Source organism: Eschrichtius robustus, chromosome 12 (assembly GCF_028021215.1).
Source record: "Eschrichtius robustus isolate mEscRob2 chromosome 12, mEscRob2.pri, whole genome shotgun sequence".
Taxonomy (NCBI): Eukaryota; Metazoa; Chordata; class Mammalia; order Artiodactyla; family Eschrichtiidae; genus Eschrichtius; species Eschrichtius robustus.
Window position 1 is genome coordinate 52342146 of NC_090835.1, and position 23765 is coordinate 52365910.

Below are 23765 nucleotides of genomic sequence, written 5' to 3' on the forward strand. Positions count from 1 at the left end.
TTTAAGAAAAACAATACAAATTCTAAATAAACTTTTCCAAAAACACTGAAGAGGAGAAAACACATTTCAACTCATTCTATAAGGCCAGTAGTACCTTGATACCTAAACCGGACAAAAATACCACAAGAAAAGTAAACCACAGAACAATATCCCTCACAAACACAGAGGTAAAAAATTTTAACAAAATTTTAGCAAATAGGATCCAACAACATGTTAAAAATACAGTACGTGACGACTCAAGAGGGACTTATCTGAAGGGTGGAAGGTTGGTTTAACACTGAAAAATCAACCAATGTAGGAAGAAGGGGATCAAGATGGCGGAGTAGGAGGATGTGGAGCTCACCTCCCCCCATAACACATCAAAAATACGTCTACATGAGGAAAAATTCTCACAGAAAACGAACTAGAAACTGGCAGAACTCCTAAATAACCAAAGCTGCAAGAAAAATCTCCATGTAACTGGGTAGGACAAAAAAAAAGGCAGGGGGCACAGGGTGGGGGGAGGGCATCAGGTAGGGATCTGCACCCCTGGGAAGGATCTGAAAGGAAGAGAAAGTCCACACTGGTGGACCCTTGCCCTGGGGAGGGAGCAAGTCGACTCACAATCTGGGCATCCCAGGCCTGGGGTCTTGCAAAAGGAGACAAGCCCCCTTGCCTGTTGGGAATCCACTGAGGCAGACAGAAGGGCTGGAGTAGCCTAGTCTCTACTTGTGAGGAGTGTGCACGTTCTGGCTTGCTAACAATCAGGGTGGAGAGAGCCTTGCACTGGCGGCTGCTGCCTTGCTGCACTTCCCAACCTGAAGGGGCGAACACCTTGGCCCTGCTCACTCCACGCCACAGCCTGGCGTGAGATCTGGGCAAAGGTTCGGTCTAGCTATGCAGACACACACCTAGGGTGTGATCCAGGCAGAGCGGCAGATACCGCTGTCAGCATTCACATAGGGCAGCGGGTCTAGCTGCGGCAGACACTGCACGTGCGCACGCTGGGGAGCACTACAAGAGTGTGCAGCACCTAAGTGCTGAATCCCAGGCAGACAGGCCCTGGGCAGCAGTGTGCAGCATTTCATTTTCCAGCAAGAGCACTCTGACTCCACCCAAGGCCTCCACCTCTAGCTTCGCCCTAGATCTGGGGCAGACAGGTCCTGTGAGAAGACTACCACAGAGGCAGCCCAGATCTCAGGTGGCAGCACAGCCACCTCAATTCCTGCAGCCACAATGCCCTGGCCCCGAGCCCCAGCCTATTCCACACCATGGCCTTGCACTAGATCTGGGATAAACACAACAGAGAAAGGGATGCAACCTTGGGCTGCTTCAGAGCGGAACTGCCGATGCCTACACAGGTGGTACACAGGTTTGCTGTGACCACACAGGCCTCACCTGCTTCAGCAATAAGCTCCTTTGGCGCAGGACATGCCCTCAAGGACAATGGAACCTGATCAAACCTGACCCTCAGAGCTTCTACTCCAACATCCGGGGAGCAGACCCTGCCCTCGACAGGGTAGTGACAATGATAGAGCAAACAGAAAGCCCCGCCTCACATCCAGCACAAGCTCAAGACACTGCAACACCAAACACAGCCCCTATCTGTGTTTGTACCCTATCAAGGGTATACCACCCAGCACACTCTGAGGAAAGATGTGGCTGGCATCCATACCAAAACCAGCCCTCACACCAAAAACATTGGACACAAACTGTCTACACACAGATGCTCCCACATAAAAACAGCCCTTCAAAACCACAGTAGATGTTTCTCCTAAATTCATAGAGACAAAGAAAGTTAAGTAAAATGAAAAAGCAGAGGAACTACTACCAATTAAACAGCGACAGAAATCTCCTGAAAGAACAAATAATGTCTACTAGACCCCAAGTTCAAAAAGGAGATAATAAAAAAGACGAATCAAGAAGGATTAGCAATAGAAATACATAGCAAGGTCACTGTAACAAGGAACTAGAAACTATAAAGATGAACCACTCAAAAGCAGACAATTCAACTGCTGAGAAAAACCAATCTAGAAACAATGGAGAGCAGACTAAAAGATAAATAAGTGATCTGGAAAACAGAATAATGGAAATCACCCAATAGAAGAGCAGACAGAAAGACAAATGAAAAAAACTGAAAGCAACATACAAGATCTATGGGATAATATAAAGCATGCCAACCTACACATAATAGGGGTTCCAGAAGGAGAAAAGAAAGAGAGGGGGATGGAAAATGTATTTAAAGAAATTATGGGAGATTGGATCAAGACGGTGGAGGAGTAGGACGTGGAGCCCACCTTCTCCCACAAATACATCTACATGTGGAACAGTTCTCACAGAACATCTACTGAACGCTGGCAGAAGACCTCAGACTTCCAAAAAGGCAAGAAACTCCTCATGTACCTGGGTAGCGCAAAAGAAAAAAAAAAGAGAGAGAGAAAAAATCGAGACCCAACCTGCACCCCTGGGAGGGAGCTGTGAAAGAAAGGTTTCCACACACTGGGAAGTCCCCTCAATGGGGAGATCAGCTGGGACAGAGGGGGAGCTTCAGAGCCTTGGAGAAGAACGCAGCAATTGGTTTGCAGAGGGCAAAGTGGAGAGAGACCTGCACAGAAGGTCAGTGCCGCCCAGCACTCCCTGGCCTGAGACGCTCATCTGCTGGGGCAGGAGAGGCTGGGTGCAGAGGCTCGGGCTTCGGAGGTCAAATCTGGAGGAGAGGACTGGGGCTGGTTGCATGGAGACAGCCTGAGGGGGCTAGGGTGTGGTGAGACACAACCAACGGAGTATGGGAGGAGGCCTGGGCCCACCAGAGAGGCAGGGCGCAACTGTTGGGGGGCAAGCAAAGGGCAGGCCACCACAGGAGGTTCTTTCTCCATGAGCTCCCTCAGGCAGCAGGGCACCACCTACACGAGCTCCAGGGGCTGGTGTGAGCCACCGCACTGCCATCTCAGACCCCAGAGGCAGGCGCAGACCGCCGCTGCCACAGAGGGTCCCGTGACCAGGCACCAACTCCTGCCCCCAACTCCCTGGGAGCAACCATGACCACCACCGAGGGTACCGCAACCCAGTGCCAACCACTGCCCTCCCCTCCCCAGGAGCGAACACAGCCCGCCACCGCTGCCACCAAAGGCCCCGCGACCAAGAGCCAACCACTGTCCCTGCCTTCCTGGAAGCATGAATGGAACATGCACCTGCACACCCCCTATCAAGGGGATAACAACCAGTGCACGTGGAGGAAAGAGACAGCAAGCATCCAAACCAAAAACAGCCCTCACGGCAAAAAAATATTGAACCTACACAAGCTATGCAGGGATGCTCCTGCATATAAACAGCCCTCCATGACCACAGTAGATAACTGTTTCTCCTAAACTCACAAAGTAAGAGAAATATAAGCAAAATGAAAAAGGAGAGGAACCATTCCCTGTTAAAAGACCCAGAGAATTCCCCTGAAGGAACCAACAATGAAACAGACCTCTTCAGTCTAATAGACACTGAGTTCAAAAAGGAGCTAATGAAAATACTGAAGGAATCAAGAAAGGCTACTGACAGAAATGCAGATTACTGTAAAAAGGAACTAGAAACTATAAGGAGGAGCCAAGAAAAATTAGAAAACTCATTTGCCAAGATGAAAGCTGAGCTCAAGGCACTGAATGGCAGAATAAATAATGCAGAGGAAAGAATAAGTGATCTGGAAGACAGAATAATGGAAATTACCCAATCAAAACAGCAGACAGCAAATGAAAAGAAATGAAAGCAATATGAGACCTATGGAGTAATACAAAGCATGCCAATCTATGAATAATACGGATTCCAGAAGGAAAAGAAAGAGAAAAGGGGATTGAAAATCTATCTGAAGAAATTATGGCTGAAAACTTTCCAAACCTAAAGGAGGAAACAGATATCCAGATATAGGAAGCATGGAGGGTCCCAAACAAGATGAACCCAAACAGACGTATATCAAGACATATTATAATCAAAATGGCAAAGTTAAAGATAAAAAGAAGATTCTAAAGGCAGCAAGAGAAAAACAAAGAGTTAATTACAAGGGAACCCCCATAATGCTACCAGCTGATTTCTCTACAGAAACACTGCAGGACAGAAGGGAGGGGCAAAATATATTCAAAGTCTTGAAAGGGAAAAATCTGCAACCTAGAATACTCTACTCAGCCAGATAATCATTTAGAATAGAAGAAGAAATAAAGAATTTTTCAGACAAGCAAAAACTAAAAGAATACAGCAATAATAAACCTATCCTAAAAGAAATATTGAAAGGCCTTCTCTAAATAAAAAAGAAACAAGTAGATATAAGAAGGAGGAAATCATAATTGGAAAGTAAATCACTTAAATTAGCCAGTATACAGATCAAAAAGAGAAAACAAAACCAAAAACAACTGTGAAAGCGATGATAAATACAAGGAACAGCAAAAGGATAAACATGAAGATGTGAAGACGGACATCAAATTCATAAAAGGTGGTGAAGGAGAGTAAGAATATGCAGATTCCTTTTTTTTTTTTTAATGTATTTGCGCCTATATGACTATCAGTCTAAAGCAAGCAGATATAGGAAGGGGTTAACATACTTGAAAAACAGGGCAACCGCAAATCAAAAACATACAGTAGATTCACAAAAACCAAAAAGAAGAGAACACAAGCATGAAATAAAAGGAAATCATCAAACCACAGAAAGAAAAACAAAGAGAAAGGAACAAAGAAGAAACAAAGAATCAACTGGAAAGCAAGGTTTAATATGGCAATAAATACATATGTATCAACAATTACCTTAAATGTCAATGGACTTAATGTTTCAATCAAAAGACACAGAGCGGCAGAATGGATCAAAAAAAAAGAAAAAGCCTAAAATATGCTGCCTACAAGAGACCCACCTTAGGGCAAAGGACACACATACATTGAAAGTGAGGGGATTGGGCTGCCCTGGTGGCACAGTGGTTAAGAATCCGCCTGCCAATGCAGGAGACATGGGTTCAAGCCCTGGTCAGGGAAGATCCCACATGCCACAGAGCAACAAAGCCCATGCGCCACAACTACTGAGCCTGCGCTCTAGAGCCCGCCACAGCTACTGAAGCCTGTGCGCCTAGAGCCTGTGCTCCGCAACAAGAGAAGCCAACACAATGAGAAGCCCGTGCACCGCAACAAAGAGTAGCCCCCGCTCACCACAACTAGAGAAAACCATACACAGCAACAAAGACCCAACACAGCCATAAATAAAATAAATAAATAAATTTAAAAGAAAGTGAGGGGATGGAAAAAGATATTTCATGCAAACGGAAATAACAAGCAAGCGGGAGTTACAATATTCATATCAGACAAAACAGACTTTAAAGCAAAGGCTATAAAGAAAGATAAGGAAGGACACTCCATGATGATAAAAGGATCAACACAAGAAGAGGATTTTACACTCGTCAACATATATGCACCTAATATAGGAGCACACAAATACATAAAACAAATACTAACAGACATAAAAGGAGAAATTGACAGGAATTCAATAACAGTAGGAGACTTTAACGCCCCACTCACATCAATGGACAGATATTCTAGACAGAAAATCAATAAGGCAACAGAAGTCCTAAATGATACAAGAGACAGATAGACTTAATTGATATTTTCAGGACATTACATCCAAAAACAAACAAACAAAAAACAGAACACCTTCTTTTCAAGTGCATATGGACTGACCACATACTAAGGCACAAAACTAACCTCAACAGATTTAAGAGTATAGAAATTATTTCAAGGGACTTCCCTGGTGGCGCAGTGGTTAAGACTCCACACTCCCAATGCAGGGGGCCTGGGTTCGATCCCTGGTCCAGGAACTAGATCCCACATGCATGGTGCAACTAAGAGTTTGCATGCTACAACTAAGGAGCCCATGTGCCGCAACTAAGGAGCTGGTGAGCCACAACTAAGGAGTCCGCCTGCCGCAACCAAGACCTGACACAACCAAATAAATAAATAAATAAATAAATGTATATTTAAAAAAAAAAAAAAAAGACAAGCCTCTCACCCTTAAAAAAAAAAAAAAAAGAAAAGAAAAAAAAGAAATTATTTCAAGACTCTTCTCTGACCACAATGGCATGAAACTAGAAACTGACCACAGGTTTCATTGTGACAAGGGGCACAAAACTTGTGGCCTTCCTATGAACAAATACCAAACATGTGTTCCCCTGCACCTCCATGTGGCTGCTGGGCAGGACCAGTGGGACAGGGCTCAATACTGCAAGAAAAGCTACAGTATTTAGTGGGGGAATTTGCCACCTAGAGCCGTGGTTCATGTATGGGCAGGTCATGAGCGGTCTTATAAACATAAAGGCTTTGAACCTCTCTTTTCAAGGAGAAAGAAAAAAGAACAATAGATTCCAACTATATGCCATTCTGGAAAAGGCAAAACTATGGAGACAATAAAAACATCAACGGTCACCAGGAGTTTGGGAGAAAGGGGAGATGAATACACAAAGCGTATAAGGTTTTATGAGCAGTGAAAGTACTTTGAATGACATTATAATGATGGATATATGTCATTATACTTTTGTCCAAAATAGAATGTGTAACACTATTCACTTCATTAAAGTGAACCCTAAGGTGAACTGTGGACTTTGGTGGGTATGATGTGTCAATGCAGTTCATCCCTGTTTTTTTTTTTTTTAAAAAGTACCACTCTGTTGATAATGGCTATGCATGTGAGGGGAGTGGGTATATGGGGAATTTCTGCACCTTCCTGTCAATTTTGTTGTAAACCAAAACTGCTTTAAAAAAAAGTCTCAAAAAAAAAATTAACACTCAGGGTAGACGTTTTTGGCAAAACATTTGTTTCACTTTTAAGTATACATATTATATATGTATGTGTGTTTGTTGGATTGTGATGTAAAATGTATTTTTTAGATCAGAACAGTTTGCAGGCCACTGTAGTTAAATTATACTGGCAAATAACGGCACAAATTAACCTCAAAAAACAAAAAAAAGAAAGAAAAGAAATCAACCACAGGAAAAGAAATGAGAAAAAAATGATTACATGGAGACTAAACAACATGCTACTAAAAAACCAATGGATCAACGAGGAAATCAAAAAGGAAATTAAAATACCTTGAGACAAATGACAATAAAAACACAACCACACAAAATCTGTGGGATGCTGCAAAAGCAGTTATTAGAGGGAAATTCATAGAGATACAGGCCTTCCTCAAAAAACAAGAAAAATCTAAAATAAACAACCTAACCTACCACCTAAAAGAATTAGAAAAAGAAGAACAAACAAAACGTAAAGTCAGCAGAAAGAAGGAAATAATAAAGATCAGGGAAGAAATAAATAAAATATAGATTAAAAAAACAATAAAACCAAGAGCTGGTTCTTTGAATGGGTAAACAAAATTAACAAACCTCTGGCCAGGCTCACCAAGAAGAAAAGAGAGAGAACCCAAATAAACAAAATAACAAATGAAAACGAAGAAATCTCGACTGATACTGCAGAAATACAAAAAACTCATAAGAGAATACTATGAACAATTATATGCCAACAAATTTGACAACCTAGAAGAAATGGACAACTTTCTAGAAACATACAGCCCATAAAAATTTAATCAAGAAGAAACAGATAATTTGAACAGACCAATCACTAGGACTGAAATAGAATCTGTAATAAAAAAAAAAAAAAAACCTCGGGCTTCCCTGGTGGCGCAGAGGTTGAGAATCTGCCTGCCAATGCAGGGGACACGGGTTCGAGCCCTGGTCTGGGAAGATCCCACATGCCACGGAGCAGCTGGGCCTGTGAGCCACAACTGCTGAGCCTGCGCGTCCGGAGCCTGTGCTCCGCAACAAGAGAGGCCGCGATAGTGAGAGGCCCGTGCACCGCGATGAAGAGTGGCTCCCACTTGCCACAACTAGAGAAAGCCCTCGCACAGAAATGAAGACCCAACACAGCCAAAAATAAATTAATTAATTTTAAAAAAATCTTTAAAAAAAAAACAAAACAAACAAACCTCCCTACAAAGAAAATCCAGGACCAGATGGCTTCACAGGCAAATTCTACCAAACATACAAAGAAGAATTTATACCGAGTCTTCTCAAACTCTTCGAAAAGATTTAAGAGGAGGGAACACTCCCAAAGACTTGTGATGAAGCCACCATCACCCTGATACCAAAACCAGACAAAGGTATCACCAAAAAAGAAAATTACAGGACAATATCAGTGATGAATATAGATGCAAAAATCCTCAACAAAATATTAGCAAACCAAATTCAACAACACACAAAAAAATTCATACACCACGACCAAGCAGGATTCATCCCAAGTTCACAAGGATGGTTCAACATACGCAAACCAATCAATGTAATACACATTAACAACAACAACAAAAATCAAAAACCACATGATCATCTCAATAGATGAGGAAAAAGCATTTGACAAAATTCAACATCCAACCATGATAAAAACTCTTACCACGGGCTTCCCTGGTGGTGCAGTGGTTGAGAATCCGCCTGCCAATGAAGGGGACACAGGTTCAATCCCTGGTCCGGGAAGATCCCACATGCCGCAGAGCAGTTAAGCCCATGCGCCACAACTACTGAGACTGTGCTCTAGAGCCCGTGAGCCACAACCACTGAGTCCGCGTGCCGCAACTACTGAAGCCCGCGTGCCGCAACTACTGAAGCCCGCGTGCCTACAGACTGTGCTCCACAACGAGAGAAGCCACCACAATGAGAAGCCCACACACTGCAACAAAGAATACTCCCCGCTTGCCACAACTAGAGAAACCCACGCACAGCAACAAAGACCCAACACAGCCAAAAATAAATAAATAAATAAATTTATTTAAAAAAAAAAACAAAACTCTTACCAAAGTGGGTATACAAGGAACATATCTCAACATAATAAAAGCTATTTATGACAAACCCACAGCCAATATAATACTCAACAGTGAAAAGCTGATAGTCTTCCTGCTAAAATCTGAAACAAGGATGCCCACTCTCATCACTTCTATTCAGCATAGTAATGGAAGTCCTAGCCACAGCAATCAGACAAGAAAATGAAACAGAAAGTATCCAAATTCGAAGGGAAGAGGTAAAATTGTCACTATATGCAGATGACATGATACTATATATAGAAAACCCTAAAGACTCCACACAAAAACTACTAGGTCTAATAAATGAATTCACCAAAGTAGCAGGATACAAGATTACCATTCAGAAATCGGTTGCATTTCTTTACACTAACAATGAAATATCAGAAAGGGAATGTAAAAAAAACCACAATACCTTTTAAAATCACACCCCCCCAAAAAAATACCTAGGAATAAATTTGACCAAGGAGGTGAAAGACTTATACACTGAGAACTATAAAACTTATACACTGAGAACTATAAAACATAATAAAGGAAATTAAAGAGGATTCAAAGAAATGGAAGATATCCTATGTTCTTGGACTAGAAGAATAAATATTGTTAAAATGGCCATACTACCCAAAGCAATCTACAGATTTAATGCAATCCTTATCAAATGACCAATGACATTTTTCACAGAACTAGAACAAATAATCCAAAAATCTGTATGGAACCATAAAAGACCCAGAATTGCCAAAGCAATTCTGAGGGGGAAAGAAAAAAAAAAAAAAAAGCAGGAGGCATATCTCTCCCAGACTTCAGACTATACTACAAAGCTACAGTAATCAAAACAGTGTGGTACTGGTATAAAAACAGACATATGGATCAATGGAACAGAACAGAGAGCCCAGAAATAAATCCACACACCTATGGCCAATTAATCTCTGACAAAGGAGGAAAGAATATAAAATGCGAAAAAGAAAGTCTCTTCAGCAAGTCATGCTGGGAAGTTAGACAGGTGAACGTAAATCAATGAACTTAGAACACACCCTCACACTATGCACAAATATAAACTCAAAATGCCTTAAAGACTTAAACATAAGACATGACACCATAACAAGAGCATAAGCAAAACATTCTCTGACATAAATGTTTTCTTAGGTCAGTCTTGCAAGGCAATAGAAATAAAAACAAAAATAAACAAATGGGACTGAATCAAACTTACAAGCTTTGGCACAGCAAAAAAAAAATAAGACAACCTACAGAATGGGAGAAAATATTTGCAGATGATGCAATCATCAAGGGCTTAATCTCCAAAATATACAACTGCTCATACACTCAACAACAAAAAAAACAAACAACCTAATCAAAAAATAGGCAGAAGACCTTAACAGACATTTCTCCAAAGAAGACATACAGATGGCTAGCAGGCACATGAAAAGATGCTCAACATCACAAACTATTAGAGAAATGAAAATCAAAACTACAATGAGGTACCACCTCACACCAGTCAGAATGGCCATGATTAAAAAGTCTACAAATAACAAATGGTGGAGAGGGTGTGGAGAAAGGGAACCCTCTTACACTGTCGGTGGGAATGTAAGTTGGGGCAGCCACTATGGAAAACAGTATAGAGGTTCCTCAGAAAACTAAAAATCAAATTACCATATGATCCAGCAATCCCACTCCTGGGCATACCCACAGAAAACTATAATTCAAAAAGGCACATGCACCCCTATATTCATAGCAGCATTATTCACAATAGCCAAGACATGGAAACAACCTAAATGTCCGTCAACAGGTGAATGGTTAAAGAAGACATGGTACATATATACAATGGACTACTACTCAGCCATAAAAAAGAATGAAATAATGCCATTTGCAGCAACATAGATGTAACTAGAGATTATCATACTAAGTGAAGTAAGTCAGAAAAACAAATACCATATGATATTACTTACATGTGGAATCTAAAATGTGGCACAAATGAACCTATCTATAAAACAGAAACAGACTCACAGACATAGAGATCAGACTTGTGGTTCCCAAGGGGGATGGGGAGAGGGAGAGAGATGGACTGGAAATGTGGGGTTGGTAGATGCAAACTATTACACTTAGAATGGATAAACAACAAGATCCTACTGTATAGCACAGGGAACTATATCCAATCTCCTGGGATAAACCATAATGGAAAAGAATATTAAAAAAAAAAGAATGTGTGTGTGTGTGTTTGTGTGTATGTATATAATATGTATGTATGTATGTATATAATATGTATGTATGTATGTATGTATAACTGAGTTACCTTGCTGTACAGCAGAGATTGACACATTGTAAATCAACTATACTTCAATAAAAAAAAAGAAAGAAAGAAATTATGGCTGAAAACTTCCCAAACCTAAAGAAGGAAACAGATATCCAGAAACCACAGAGGGTCCCAAACAAGATGAACCCAAACAGACCCACACCAATACATATAATTAAAATGGCAAAAGTTAAAGAGAGGATCCTAAAGATAGCAAGAGAAAAATAAAGAGTCATTTACAAAGGAACCCCCATAAGGCTATCAGTTGATTTCTAGCAGAAACATTGCAGGCCAGAAGGGAATGGCATGATATATTCAAAGTCCTGAAAGGGAAAAACCTGCAACCTAGGATACTCTACTGACCAAGCTTATCATTTAGAATAGAAGGAGAGATACAGAATTTCCCAGACAAGCAAAAACTGAAAGAATTCACAATACTAAGCCTACTTTAAAAGAAATATTATAAAGGATCTTCTCTAAATAGAGAAGCAAGAAAGCTATACAAAAGAGAAAATCACAATAAGAAAGGCAAATATATAAAAAGATTGAAGATCACTTAAATAGATTAGTACACAGATTAAAAAACAATCAAAAAATTCTGTAGAAGCAATTATAAATACAATAAAGAGTAAAAGAATAAGCATGAAGATGTAAAATAGAACATCAAAATCACAAAATGTGGGGGAAGGCAGTATAAAAAGGTAAATCTTGGGAATTCCCTGGCGGTCCAGTTGTTAGGACTCCACACTTCCATTCCAGGGCGCACAGGTTCGATCCCTGGTCCAGGAACTAAGATCCCGCATGCTGCACGGCTCAGCCAAAAAAATTAAATTAAATTAAATTAAAATTAAAAAGTAAATCTTTTAGAATGTGTTTGAACTTGTATGGCTATTAGTTTAAAGCAAGTAGATATAGTTATGGGTCAGCATACTTGAACTCCAGGGTAAACACAAATCAAAAATATACAGGAGATTCGCAAAAAAACAAAAAGAAAGGAACTCGGCTTCCCTGGTGGCGCAGTGGTTGAGAATCTGCCTGCCAATGCAGGGGACACGGGTTCGAGCCCTGGGCTGGGAAGATCCCACATGCCGTGGAGCAACTAGGCCCGTGAGCCACAGCTGCTGAGCCTGCGCGTCTGGAGCCTGTGCTCCACAAGAGAGGCCGCGACAGTGAAAGGCCCGTGCACCGCAATGAAGAGTGGCCCCCACTTGCCACAGCTAGAGAAAGCCCTCGCACAGAAACGAAGACCCAACACAGCTAAAAATAAATTAATTAATTAATTAATTAAAAAAAAAAAAAGAAAGGAACTCAAGCATACTACAAAAGAAGAACATAAAACCACAAAAGAAGAAGAAATGAACAAAGAAGAACTACAAAAACTGGAAAACAAGAATTAAAATGGCAATAAATACATACCTATTAATAATTACTTTAAATGTCAATGGGCTAAATGCTCCAATCAAAAGACATACAGTGGCAGATTGGATAAAATGTAAGAACCTACAATACGCTGCCTACAAGAGACTCACTTCAGGGCGAAAGACACACACAGAGTGAAAGTGAGGGGATGGAAAAAGATATTTCATACAAATGGAAATGACAAGAAAGTGGGGGTAGCATACTCGTTTCAAACAAAATAGACTTTAAAACAAAGGCCATAAAGAAAGACAAAGAAGAACATTATATAATGAGAAAGGGTTCAATACAAGAAGATATTACACTCTTTAACATAAATGTACCCAACACAGGAGCACCTAAATACATAAAATACTAACTGACATAAGGGGAGAAATGGCCAATAATACAATAATATTAGGAGACTTTAACACCCCACTGACATCAATGGACAGACCATCCAGACAGAAAATCAGTAAGGAAACAGAGGTCCTAAATAACACAACAGAACAGTAGAACTTAACTGATATCTACAGGATACTACACACACACACACCCAAAGGAATACACATTCTTTTCAAGTGTGCATGGAATATTCTCTAGGATAGATTACATACTAGGTCACCAATAAAAGCCTCAACAAATTTAAGAAGATAGAAATTATTTCAAGCATCTTTTCTGACCACAACCAGAAACTAGAAATCAACCACTGAAAGAAAAAATAAATGAACAAATACATGGAGACTAAATGACATGCTACTAAAAAAACAGTGGGTCAACAATAAGATAAAGAAATCAGAAAATACCTTGAGACAAAAGAAAATGAAAACACAACCTACAAAATCTATGCGACACAGCAAAAGCAGTTCTGAGAGGGAAGTTCACAGTGATACAGGCCTTCCTCAAGAAACAAAAAAAATCTCATATAAGCAAACTAAACTACCACCTAAAAGAATTTTAAAAAGAACAGACAAAAACCCAAAGTCAGGAGAAGGAAGGAAATAACAAAGATCAGAGAGGAAATAAATACAATACAGATTTTTTAAGAAATAGAAAAGATCAGGGACTTCCCTGGTGGTCCAGTGGTTAAGACTCCACACTCCCAATGCAGGGGGCCCGGGTTCGATCCCTGGCTGGGGAACTAGATCCCACATGCATGCCGCAACTAAGAGTCCGCATGCCGCAACTAGGAGCCTGCATGCCACAACTAAGGTCCCACGTGCCACAACTAAGACCCAGCACAGTCAAAATAAGTATAAATAAATTTTTTAAAAAAGAGTTCTCATCACAAGGGAAAAAAAATTTTTTTTAAGAAATAGAAAAGATCAAGAAAACCAAGAGCTGGTTTTTTGAAAAGATTATTAAAAAATCGATAAAACTCTAGCCAGTCACCAAGAAGAAAAAGAGTGGACCCAAATAAACAAAATAAGAAATGAAAGAGGAGAAATAACAACTGATACCACATAAATATAAAAAATCATAAGAGAATACTATGAACAGTTAGATGCCAACAAATTCAACAACCTAGAAGAAATGGAAAAGTTTCTTAAAATATGCAGCCTGTCAACACTGAGTCAAGAAGAGACAGATAATTTGAACAGACCAATCACTAGAAATGAAATAGAATCTGTAATTTAAAACAACAACAACAACAACAAAACCTCCCTGTAAACTAAAGGCCAGGACTGGATGGCTTCACTGGGGAACTCTACCAAACATACAAAGAAGACCTTATGCTGATCCTTCTCAAACTCTTCCAAAAGACAGAAGAGAACACTCCCAAAGTCATTCTATGCAGTCACCATCACCCTGATACTAAAACCAAAGACACTACACAAGAAAAGAAAATTACAGGCCAGTATCTTTGATGAATATAGATGCAAAAATCCTCAACAAGATATTAGCAAATCAAATCCAACACCACATAAAAAGGATTATACACCATGATCAAGTTGGATTCATTCCAGAGTTACAAGGATGGTTCAACATATGCAAATCAGTCAACGTGATACACCACATCAACAAAAGACAAAAGCCACACGATCATCTCAAAAGACGCAGACAAAGCATTTGGCAAAATTCAGCATCATTCATGATAAAATAACTCTTACCAAAGTGGGTATATGGGGAACATATCTCAACAAAATAAAGAACATTTATGACAAACCCACAGCCAACATAATACTCAATGGTGAAAAGCTGAAAGACTTCTTGCTAAATTCAGGAACAAGACAAGGATGCCCACTCTCACTTCTATTCAACATAGTATTGGAAGTCCTAGCCACAGCAATCAGACAAGAAACAAAAGGTATCCAAATTGGAGTGGAAGAGGTAAAACCGTCACTATTTGCAGATGACATGATGCTCTATGTAGAGAAGCTTAAAGTCGCCACATAAAAACTATTAGAACTAATAAATGAATTCAGCAAGGTAGCAGGATACAAGATAAATATACAGAAATCTGCTGCATTTCTTTACATTAACAATGAAATACCAAAAAGAGAAAGTAAACTAAAAAATTCCATTTAAAATTGCATCAAAAAAAAAAAAACCTAGGAATAAACTTAGCCAGAAAGTGAAAAACCTATACGCTGAAAACTATAAAACATTAATAAAGGAAACTGAAGATAATTCAAAGAAATGGAAAGATATCCCATGCTCTTGGATTGGAAGAATTAATACTGTTAAAATGGCCATACTACCCAAAGCAATCTACAGATTTAATGCAATCCCTATCAAAATACCCATGACATTTTTCACAGAACTAGAATAATCCTAAAAATTATATGGAACCACAAAAGACCCAGAATTGCCAAAGCAATCCTGAGGAAAAAGAACAATGCTGGAAGCAGAAGCATAACCCGCCCAGACTTCAGGCTATACTACAAAGCTACAGCAATCAAAACAGTGTGGTACTGGCACAAAAAGACATACAGATCACTGGAACAGAATAGAGAGCCCAGAAGTAAACCCATATACCCACAATCAATTAATCTATGACAAAGGAGGCAAGAATATACAATGGGGAAAAGACACTCTCTTCAACAAGTGGTGTTGGGAAGCTGGACAGCTGCATGTAAATCAGTGAAGTTAGAACACTCCCTCATACCATGCACAAAAATAAACTCAAAATGGCTTAAAGACTTAAATATAAGACATGACACCATAAAACTCCTAGAAAAGAGCATAGGCAAAACATTCTCTGACATAAATTGTAGCAGTACTTTCTCAAATAATTTTCCCAAGGCAAAAGAAGTAAAAGCAAAAATAAACAAATGGGGCCTAATCAAACTTATAAGCTTTTGCATAGCAAAGGAAACCGTGAACAAAATGAAAAAAACACCTACGGAATGGGTGAAAATATTCGCAACCGATGTGACCAACAAGGGATTAATTTCCAAAATATACAAACAGCTCATACAACTCAATATTAAAAAAAATAACAAACATTACAATAAAAAAATTGGCAGAAGACTTAAATAGACATTTCTCCAAAGAAGACATATACATGGCCAAAAATCACATGGAAAGATGCTCACATCACTAATTATCAGAGAAATGCAAATCAAAACTACAACGAGGTATCACCTCACAGTGGTCAGAATGGCCATAATAAAAAGTCTACAAACAAGGAATGCTGGAGAGGGTGTGGAGAAAAGGGAACCCTCTTACACTGTTGGTGGGAATGTAAATTGGCACAACCACTGTGAAGAACAGTATGAAGGTTCCTTAAAAAACTAAAAATAGAGCTACCATATGATCCAGTAATCCCACTCCTGGGCATATATCTAGAGAAAAACCATAATTAGAAAAGATACATGGACCCCAATGTTCATGGCAGCACTATTTACAATAGCCAAGACACGGAAGCAACCCTCAATGTCCATCGACAGAGGAATGGATAAATAAGATGTAGTACATATATACAATGAAATATTACTCAGCCATAAAAAAGAATGAAATAAGCCATTTGCAGCAACATGGATGGAACTAGAGATTATCATACTAAGTGAAGACAGACAAAGACAAGTATCACATGGTATCACTCATATGTGGAATCTAACTAAAAAAATGATACATGAACTTATTTACAAAACAGAAACAGACTCACAGATTTCAAAAACAAAGTTATGGTTACCAAAGGGGAAATGTGGAGAGGAGGGATAAATTAGAAGCTTGGGATTAACGTACACACACTACTATATATAAAATAGATAACCAACAAGGACCTACTATATAGCACAGGGAACTCTACTCATTATCCTGTAATAACCTATATGGGTAAAGAATCTGAAAAAGAATGAATATATGTATAACCGAATCACTTTGCTGTACACCTGAAACTAACACAATATTTAAACCAACTATACTCCAATAAAATTTTTTTTAAAAAGGCATTGAGGGCTTCCCTGGTGGCGCAGTGGTTAAGAATCTGTCTGCCAATGTAGGGGACACAGGTTCAAGCCCTGGTCCAGGAGGATCCCACATGCCGCAGAGCAACTAAGCCTGTGCGCCACAACTACTGAGCCTGTGAGCCACAACTACTGAAGCCCGCGCTCCTAGAGCCCGTGCTCCACAACGAGAAGCCACTGCAATGAGAAGCCCGTGCACTGCAACGAAGAGTAGCCCCCACTTGCCACAACTACAGAAAGCCTGCGCTCAGCAACAAAGACCCAACGCAGCCAAAAATAAATTATTTCATTCATTAATTCATTAAAAAAAAGGCATTGATCGGAAACAAGAAAAACTATCTTCATTTACAGGTGATATGACTGTCTACATAGAAAATCCAAAGTAATCAACAAAAAAGCTACTAAAACTAATGTGAGTCTATTCAGGTTGCAAGATAAAAGATTAATGTACAAAAATCAATTATATTTCTATTTACCAACAATGAACAATCAAAAATTGAAATAAAAAATGTCATTTACAATAATATTTCATAACACTTAGGGATACATATGACCAAAGATGTGCACAACTTGTGCACTGAAACCTGCAAAACATACTAAGGGAAATTTAAAGACACCTAAATATATAGAGAGATATACCAGGTTTATGGGTTGGAAGGCTCAGTAATGTTAAGATGTCAATTGTCCCCAGATTGATCTATGGATTCACCATCATCCTAATCAAGATGCCAGCAAGCTTTTTGTAGAAACTGACAGAAGATTCTATAATTTATATGGAAATGCAACGAATCTAGTCCAGCTAAAACAAATTTGAAAATGAATTAAGTTCGAGGACTAATAAAACCTGATTTCAAGACTTATTATAAAGCTACAGTTATCAAGACAGTGTAGTTTGGTGTAAAGATAGACAAACAGATCAATGGAAAATACTGAGAGTACAAAAATAGTCCCATAATTATTTGGACAAATGATTTTCAACAAAGCTGCAAAGGCAATTCAGTGGGAAAAGGGTGGTCATTTCAACATATGGTGATAGAACTGAACATCATACACAAAAAAAGTAAGTATCAGGGCTTCCCTGGTGGCGCAGTGGTTGGGAGTCTGCCTGCTGATGTGGGGGACACGGGTTCGAGCCCTGGTCTGGGAGGATCCCACATGCCGCGCAGCAACTGGGCCCGTGAGCCACAGCTGCTGAGCCTGAGCGTCTGGGGCCTGTGCTCCGCAGCAGGAGAGGCCGCGATAGTGGGGGGCCCGTGCACCACGATGAGGAGTGGTCCCTGCTTGCTGCAACTGGAGAGGGCCCTCAGACGGAAGCGAGGACCCAACACAGCCAAAAATATAAATAAATAAATAAATAATAATTTTTTTTTAAAAAAAAAGTATCAATCTATACCTCACACCATATACAAAAATCAACTCAAAATGGATCATAGGTCTAAACTACATAACTTCTGGAAACACAGGAGAAAATCTTTATCACCTTGGGTTAGGCAAAGATTTCATATGTAATACCAAAAATATGATTCATAAGAAAAAAATTGATAAATTGAACTTCATCAAAATGAAAAACTTCAAGACAGTTAAAAGAATAAAAAGGTAAGCCACAGACTGGGAAAAAAATATTTGCAAAACACATATCCGATAAAGGATTTGTATTCAGAACATATTAAGAACTCTCAGAATTCAGTGGTAAGACAACATACAATCTAATGAAAAAAAGGGCAAAACAACAACCAAACATTAGAACAGACATTTCAGCAAAGAAAATATATGGATAGCAAAAAATACATAAAAAGACACTTAACACTCATTAGTCATTAGAGAAATGCAAACTAAAACTACAATGAGATACCACTGTTCACATCCCTGGGAATGGCTAAAATTACAATAACTGACCCACCAAGTACTGGCAAAGACGTGGAAGAACTGGAAGTATCATACACTCTGGCGGGAATGTAAAATGGTACAATTTTTTGAGAAACACTTTGGAAGTTTCTTTTTTTTTTTTAATTAACTGATTTATTTATTTATTTATTTATTTTTGGCTGTGTTGGGTCTTCCTTGCTGTGCACGGGCTTTCTCTAGTTGCAGTGAGCAGCGGCTACTCTTCATTGCAGTACGCGGGCTTCTTATCGTGGTGGCCTCTCCTGTTGCAGAGCACGGGCTCTAGGCGCACGAGCTTCAGTAGTTGTGGCACGTGGGCTCAGTAGTTGTGGCTCACGGGCTCTAGAGCGCAGGTTCAGTAGTTGTGGCACACCGGCTCAGTTGCTCTGCGGCATGTGGGATCTTCCCGGACCAGGTCTCAAACCCGTGTCCCCTGCATTGGCAGGCGGATTCTTAATCACTGCTCCACCAGGGAAGCCCTGGAAGTTTCTTAAAAAGTTAAACACACACCTACCAAATGATCTAGCCATTCCACTCCTAGGTATTTACCCAAGAAAAATGAAAGCATATGACATACAATGTCTCGCACAAAAATCTTTATAGCAGCTTTATGTGTAATGGAGAAAACTGGAAAAAATCCAAATGTCCGTAAACAGATGAATGAATAAATAAATTGCATTATATCCCATACAATGGACTACTACCCATCAATAAAAAGGAATGAACTACTGATACACACAACGTGGATGACTCTCAAAACAATCATGTTAAGTGAAAGAGCTCAAGCAAAAAGGAGTACGTACTGTATAATTACATATAAAATTTTAGAAAATGCAAACTAACCTATAGTGACAGAAAGCAGATCAGGGGTTGTCTAGAGATGAAGCAGAGACAGGGGTGGGAGGAAGGGAGGGATTACAAAGGCACATGAGGAAAATTTTGTGGGACATGAATACATTCATTATCTTAATTATAGTGTTAGTTTCATGGGTATATTCATATGCTAAAATGTATCAAACTGTATACTTTAAAGATGCACAGTTTATTGTATCTCAATTATATCTCAATATAGCTGTTAAAAATCCACAGGACTTCATATATAATGATGGAGCAGGAGTTACAGAGAACATACATGCAAGATCCATTAGAACCGAATTTTAATCGATTATAATTACTACTGTATCTCCAGTGCCTAAATCAGTGCCTGGCATAGTAGAGGCTCAACAAACGCTTGTAAACAAATAACACCCACTCACACCAAAACAATAATACACACGCAGGGGCAGGATAGAGGCCAAAGTTGGTTCTAGGTGATTACAATCAAAAAGTGAAGGCAAAACAAAATTCTCTCTGAATCATGATCCTGTGATTATGCTTATAATTATTTCTCACAGTAATCTGGCCTCACATATTAAAAATTTATATAGATATTAACATAGATTTCTGTTCTAAAATTTATGGTAAACCAATAACATTCTTAGCTTTACAGGATAGTTCTGCTATAGTTTCACTTTATAGGATAGTTTTTTCCTCATCTTGGCTCTATTCCAAGTGCCAAGATGAGAATGTGTTTCTCTGATATTCCTCACTGACAATCTATATCTTCACATTTATTTTAGTTTCTTTAATGGAACCACTATTAGATTTATGTTCTCTATTACAAGTCGTCTTAGGACCTATCCGGTACATTTAAGCTTCCTGTTAAAGCAGAATCAATCTATTCCACTGGTTTACAAAGCTTTTGAAGTATCAAAAAATTCAGATGATCTGAATTGATTAAAAAAAAAAAACCCTATGTTCCATAACACAGAGGGAATGTTTTGATCCTTAAAAGATATTGATATTATGAATTGATTTTCTTAGCAATGGTGCAGCAGATGTTTCAATTACAAATTCTACTGTCTGAAATCACTGTACACTGCACATTCTTACTGGAGGTCTGTGACTGATTATACTGTGCTATGCTTAAGTCTCCAAGAGGCAGTCCGTTCCAAGATTCTAGTGGCAGTGTGTGTTCTAATTTAGCCAACCTCAAGCAATACAAAAGGCCACAAGGATAAAGACAGAAAGGTATTATGTCCTGTCTCCAGAAAAGCTCAAAGCACATGCCCTTAACAGTGGAGTGATAACATTTCCAATAAATAATGGCTATCCAGTAAGAGGTGGGCAAGCATTTGGTTGCATAGGGATATCCAACTATTATAAACTATTATAAAATGAATGTGATAATCACATCCCATTATGGTTAAGCAAAATCCCAGGTTATGCTAAGGAATTTTTTGAAAGAATTATTTTGTTAATTAGTATAATTTATACAAGAAGGTAGTCACGATTATGAGAAGGAACCTAGGAAGATGGGAAAGTGAAGAAGGGAAGAGAGGTGAACTAATATCATAATATGATTATGTGCCAGGTACTACATACGTGTTATTTCATGTGATACCCAGGACATTCCCATGAAAGAGCTATAACTGCCTTCTCTTTCCAGAAGAGACAACTGACAACAAAGTGTTTGTCCCAAGGTCGCATCCCTGACAACACTGGAGCTCGGTTTCTAGGTCAGGCCTGTTGGCTCCAAAATCATGATATTCTCACTACTCTATGCAAATTACCATAGAAAGATTTTAACAGAAGAAAAGCAAATAATATGCTTGGTTTATTTTTGCTGATGGAAATGTCAGCTACAAGCTGCCACGATAGAGTGAGTCACGGTGGACTGACTTACTTCAAGGAGGAATCTCCAACGCCAATGCAACCTCGCAAGCTGAGCTTCCTCAGGAATCCACCGCATCGCTTTGAGATGTTTTCCACCACTCGACCCTTCAGTGGAGAAAGTTGGAAAAAATCTTGTTTCATGCTGCTTATCTAACAGCAAAATAACCTGAAATTTAGGAACTGCATATGTTATTTCCAGGTGTAATAGAAGATATTTTGGAACATTCCTCCAACATCCCACTTCTGCTCCTTGTGTATAAAGGGGTTGCAAGCACCAAAAAAATGTTTTCAATGAAAACATTAAGTATTTTTTTTAAATCACACACTATTTTTTGAAAGCCTTGACTTGGAGTTAGGCCTTCCCTAGCCAGGGCTCATGGCTACTCCATCAATTACAAGGCTTTTTGAGGTCAAGCTTTTTAGGAACACTGCTGTGCTGGGAACACAGAGATCTAAAACAATGTTGCTCAAAAAAAGAGATTCTATTTTAGCTAAACATTACCACTCTAAAAATTTGAAGATGTATCATAAAATCTACTCCTCATTCTTCTTAGCAATCCCCTATTTAAACACATTTGCTTTAAAAATGGGAACTTTGGCTGGTACTGGCAGATACATTAGAGGAGGAAAAAAGAAAATGAACACTGATTAAGCACTTCTACTTTTTCAGGCATGATTTTAACACTTTCTTGTACCTGCTATGGCTCATTTAATATTAACAACCACCACACGGACTACCGCTCCACACTGAAGTAAGGAAGAGTGTATGTATGGAATACAGGAAATCCCTTAGGATATCTCTTAGTATTAATATGCCCTCTGATTAAAGTCAATGGAAAACTAAAAGCCAATCCAAGGAGACTACTCATGGCTTCAGGAATGATGGTTTGGGTCACTCTACCAGGTAAGGAACCACGACCAGCTGAGGTGCTTGCTGAAGACAAAGAGAATACAGAATGGGAAGCAGAAGGTAGTTATAAATACCAACTCTGACCACATGAGCAGTTACAGAAATTAGGACTATAATTGTCATAAGTATTTTCTCCCTATTTTATTATGAATGCGTGTGTGTGTGGTACAAATATTTTTTTCCCTCTCTTATCCCCTTATCATGTGACATAACATGTACTGACTTTATGTCATAAGTATTTAAGTACTGTCAATTCTACATCAAAGTATTTAAGGCACAGAATATCAAGAAGAGTGAAATTGACTCTAGGACTTTACCTCCTTTTCTGAGGAAGGGCTGAGTGTCTTTTTGGTTGTACGCTGGATAGCTGTATCATATTAGGTGGCATTATGACCTTTGTTATCGTCCTGATTTGGAAATTAAGTATGGTTTAAGGACATGCCTATGGGTGCCAAGTTGACAATGGGTGAACTTATGATGATTAATTTTATGTGTCAACTTGACTGGGACACAGGGTGCCCAGACATTTGGCCAAATATTATTCTGGCTGTGTCTGTAAGGGTTTCTGGATGAGATTAGCATTTGAATCAGTAAACCAAGTAAAGCAGACTGCCCTCCCTAGTGTGGGTGGGCCTCATCCAATCAACTGAAGACATGAATAGAACAAAAAAGGCTGATTAAGAGAGAACTCCTGCCTGACTGCTGAGCCAGACATTGGTCTTTTCTGGCCCTTGGACTTGGACTGAAACATCAACTCCTCTTGGATCTTGAATCTGCCAGCTTTCAGACTGGAATTTACACCACTGGCTCTGCTGGTTCACAGGCCTTCTGATTCAGACTGGAGCTACATATCAGCTCTCCTGGGCCTCCAGCTTGCTGACTGCAGATCTTGGGACTTCTCAGCCTCCATAATCACATGACCCAATTCCTTATAATAAATCTGTATGTCTATATTAATATACACACTTTTTTTTTAACATCTTTATTGGAGTATAATTGCTTTACAATGTTGTGTTAGTTTCTGCTGTATAACAGAGTGAATCAGCTATACGTATATATATATATATCCCCATATCCCCTCCCTCTTGCATCTCCCTCCCACCCTCCCTATCCCACCCCTCTAGGTGGACACAAAGCACCAAGCTGATCTCCCTGTGCTATGCGGCTGCTTCCTACTAGCTATCTATTTTACATTTGGTAGTGTATATATGTCAATGCCACTCTCTCACTTTGTCCCAGGTTATCCTTCCCCCTCCCTGTGTCCTCAAGTCCATTCTCTACGTCTGCGTCTTTATTCTTGTCCTGTCCCTAGGTTCTTCAGAACCTTTTTT

The 23765-nt window shown here is 39.4% G+C and overlaps 1 protein-coding gene and 1 pseudogene across 5 annotated transcripts in view; one reads left to right on the forward strand and one right to left on the reverse strand.

Annotated features, from left to right (window-relative positions):
• Positions 1-23765, reverse strand: part of FBXL2 (F-box and leucine rich repeat protein 2) — a 93651-nt gene that overhangs the window by 26979 nt on the left and 42907 nt on the right. For all 5 annotated transcript variants that reach the window (XM_068558550.1, XM_068558549.1, XM_068558551.1 and 2 more), the window contains one exon: positions 21535-21629. In XM_068558550.1, coding sequence (XP_068414651.1) covers positions 21535-21629 — 95 coding nt within the window. The remainder of the gene's footprint in view (positions 1-21534; positions 21630-23765) is intronic.
• Positions 6084-6158, forward strand: LOC137774331 (small nucleolar RNA SNORA11; annotated as a pseudogene).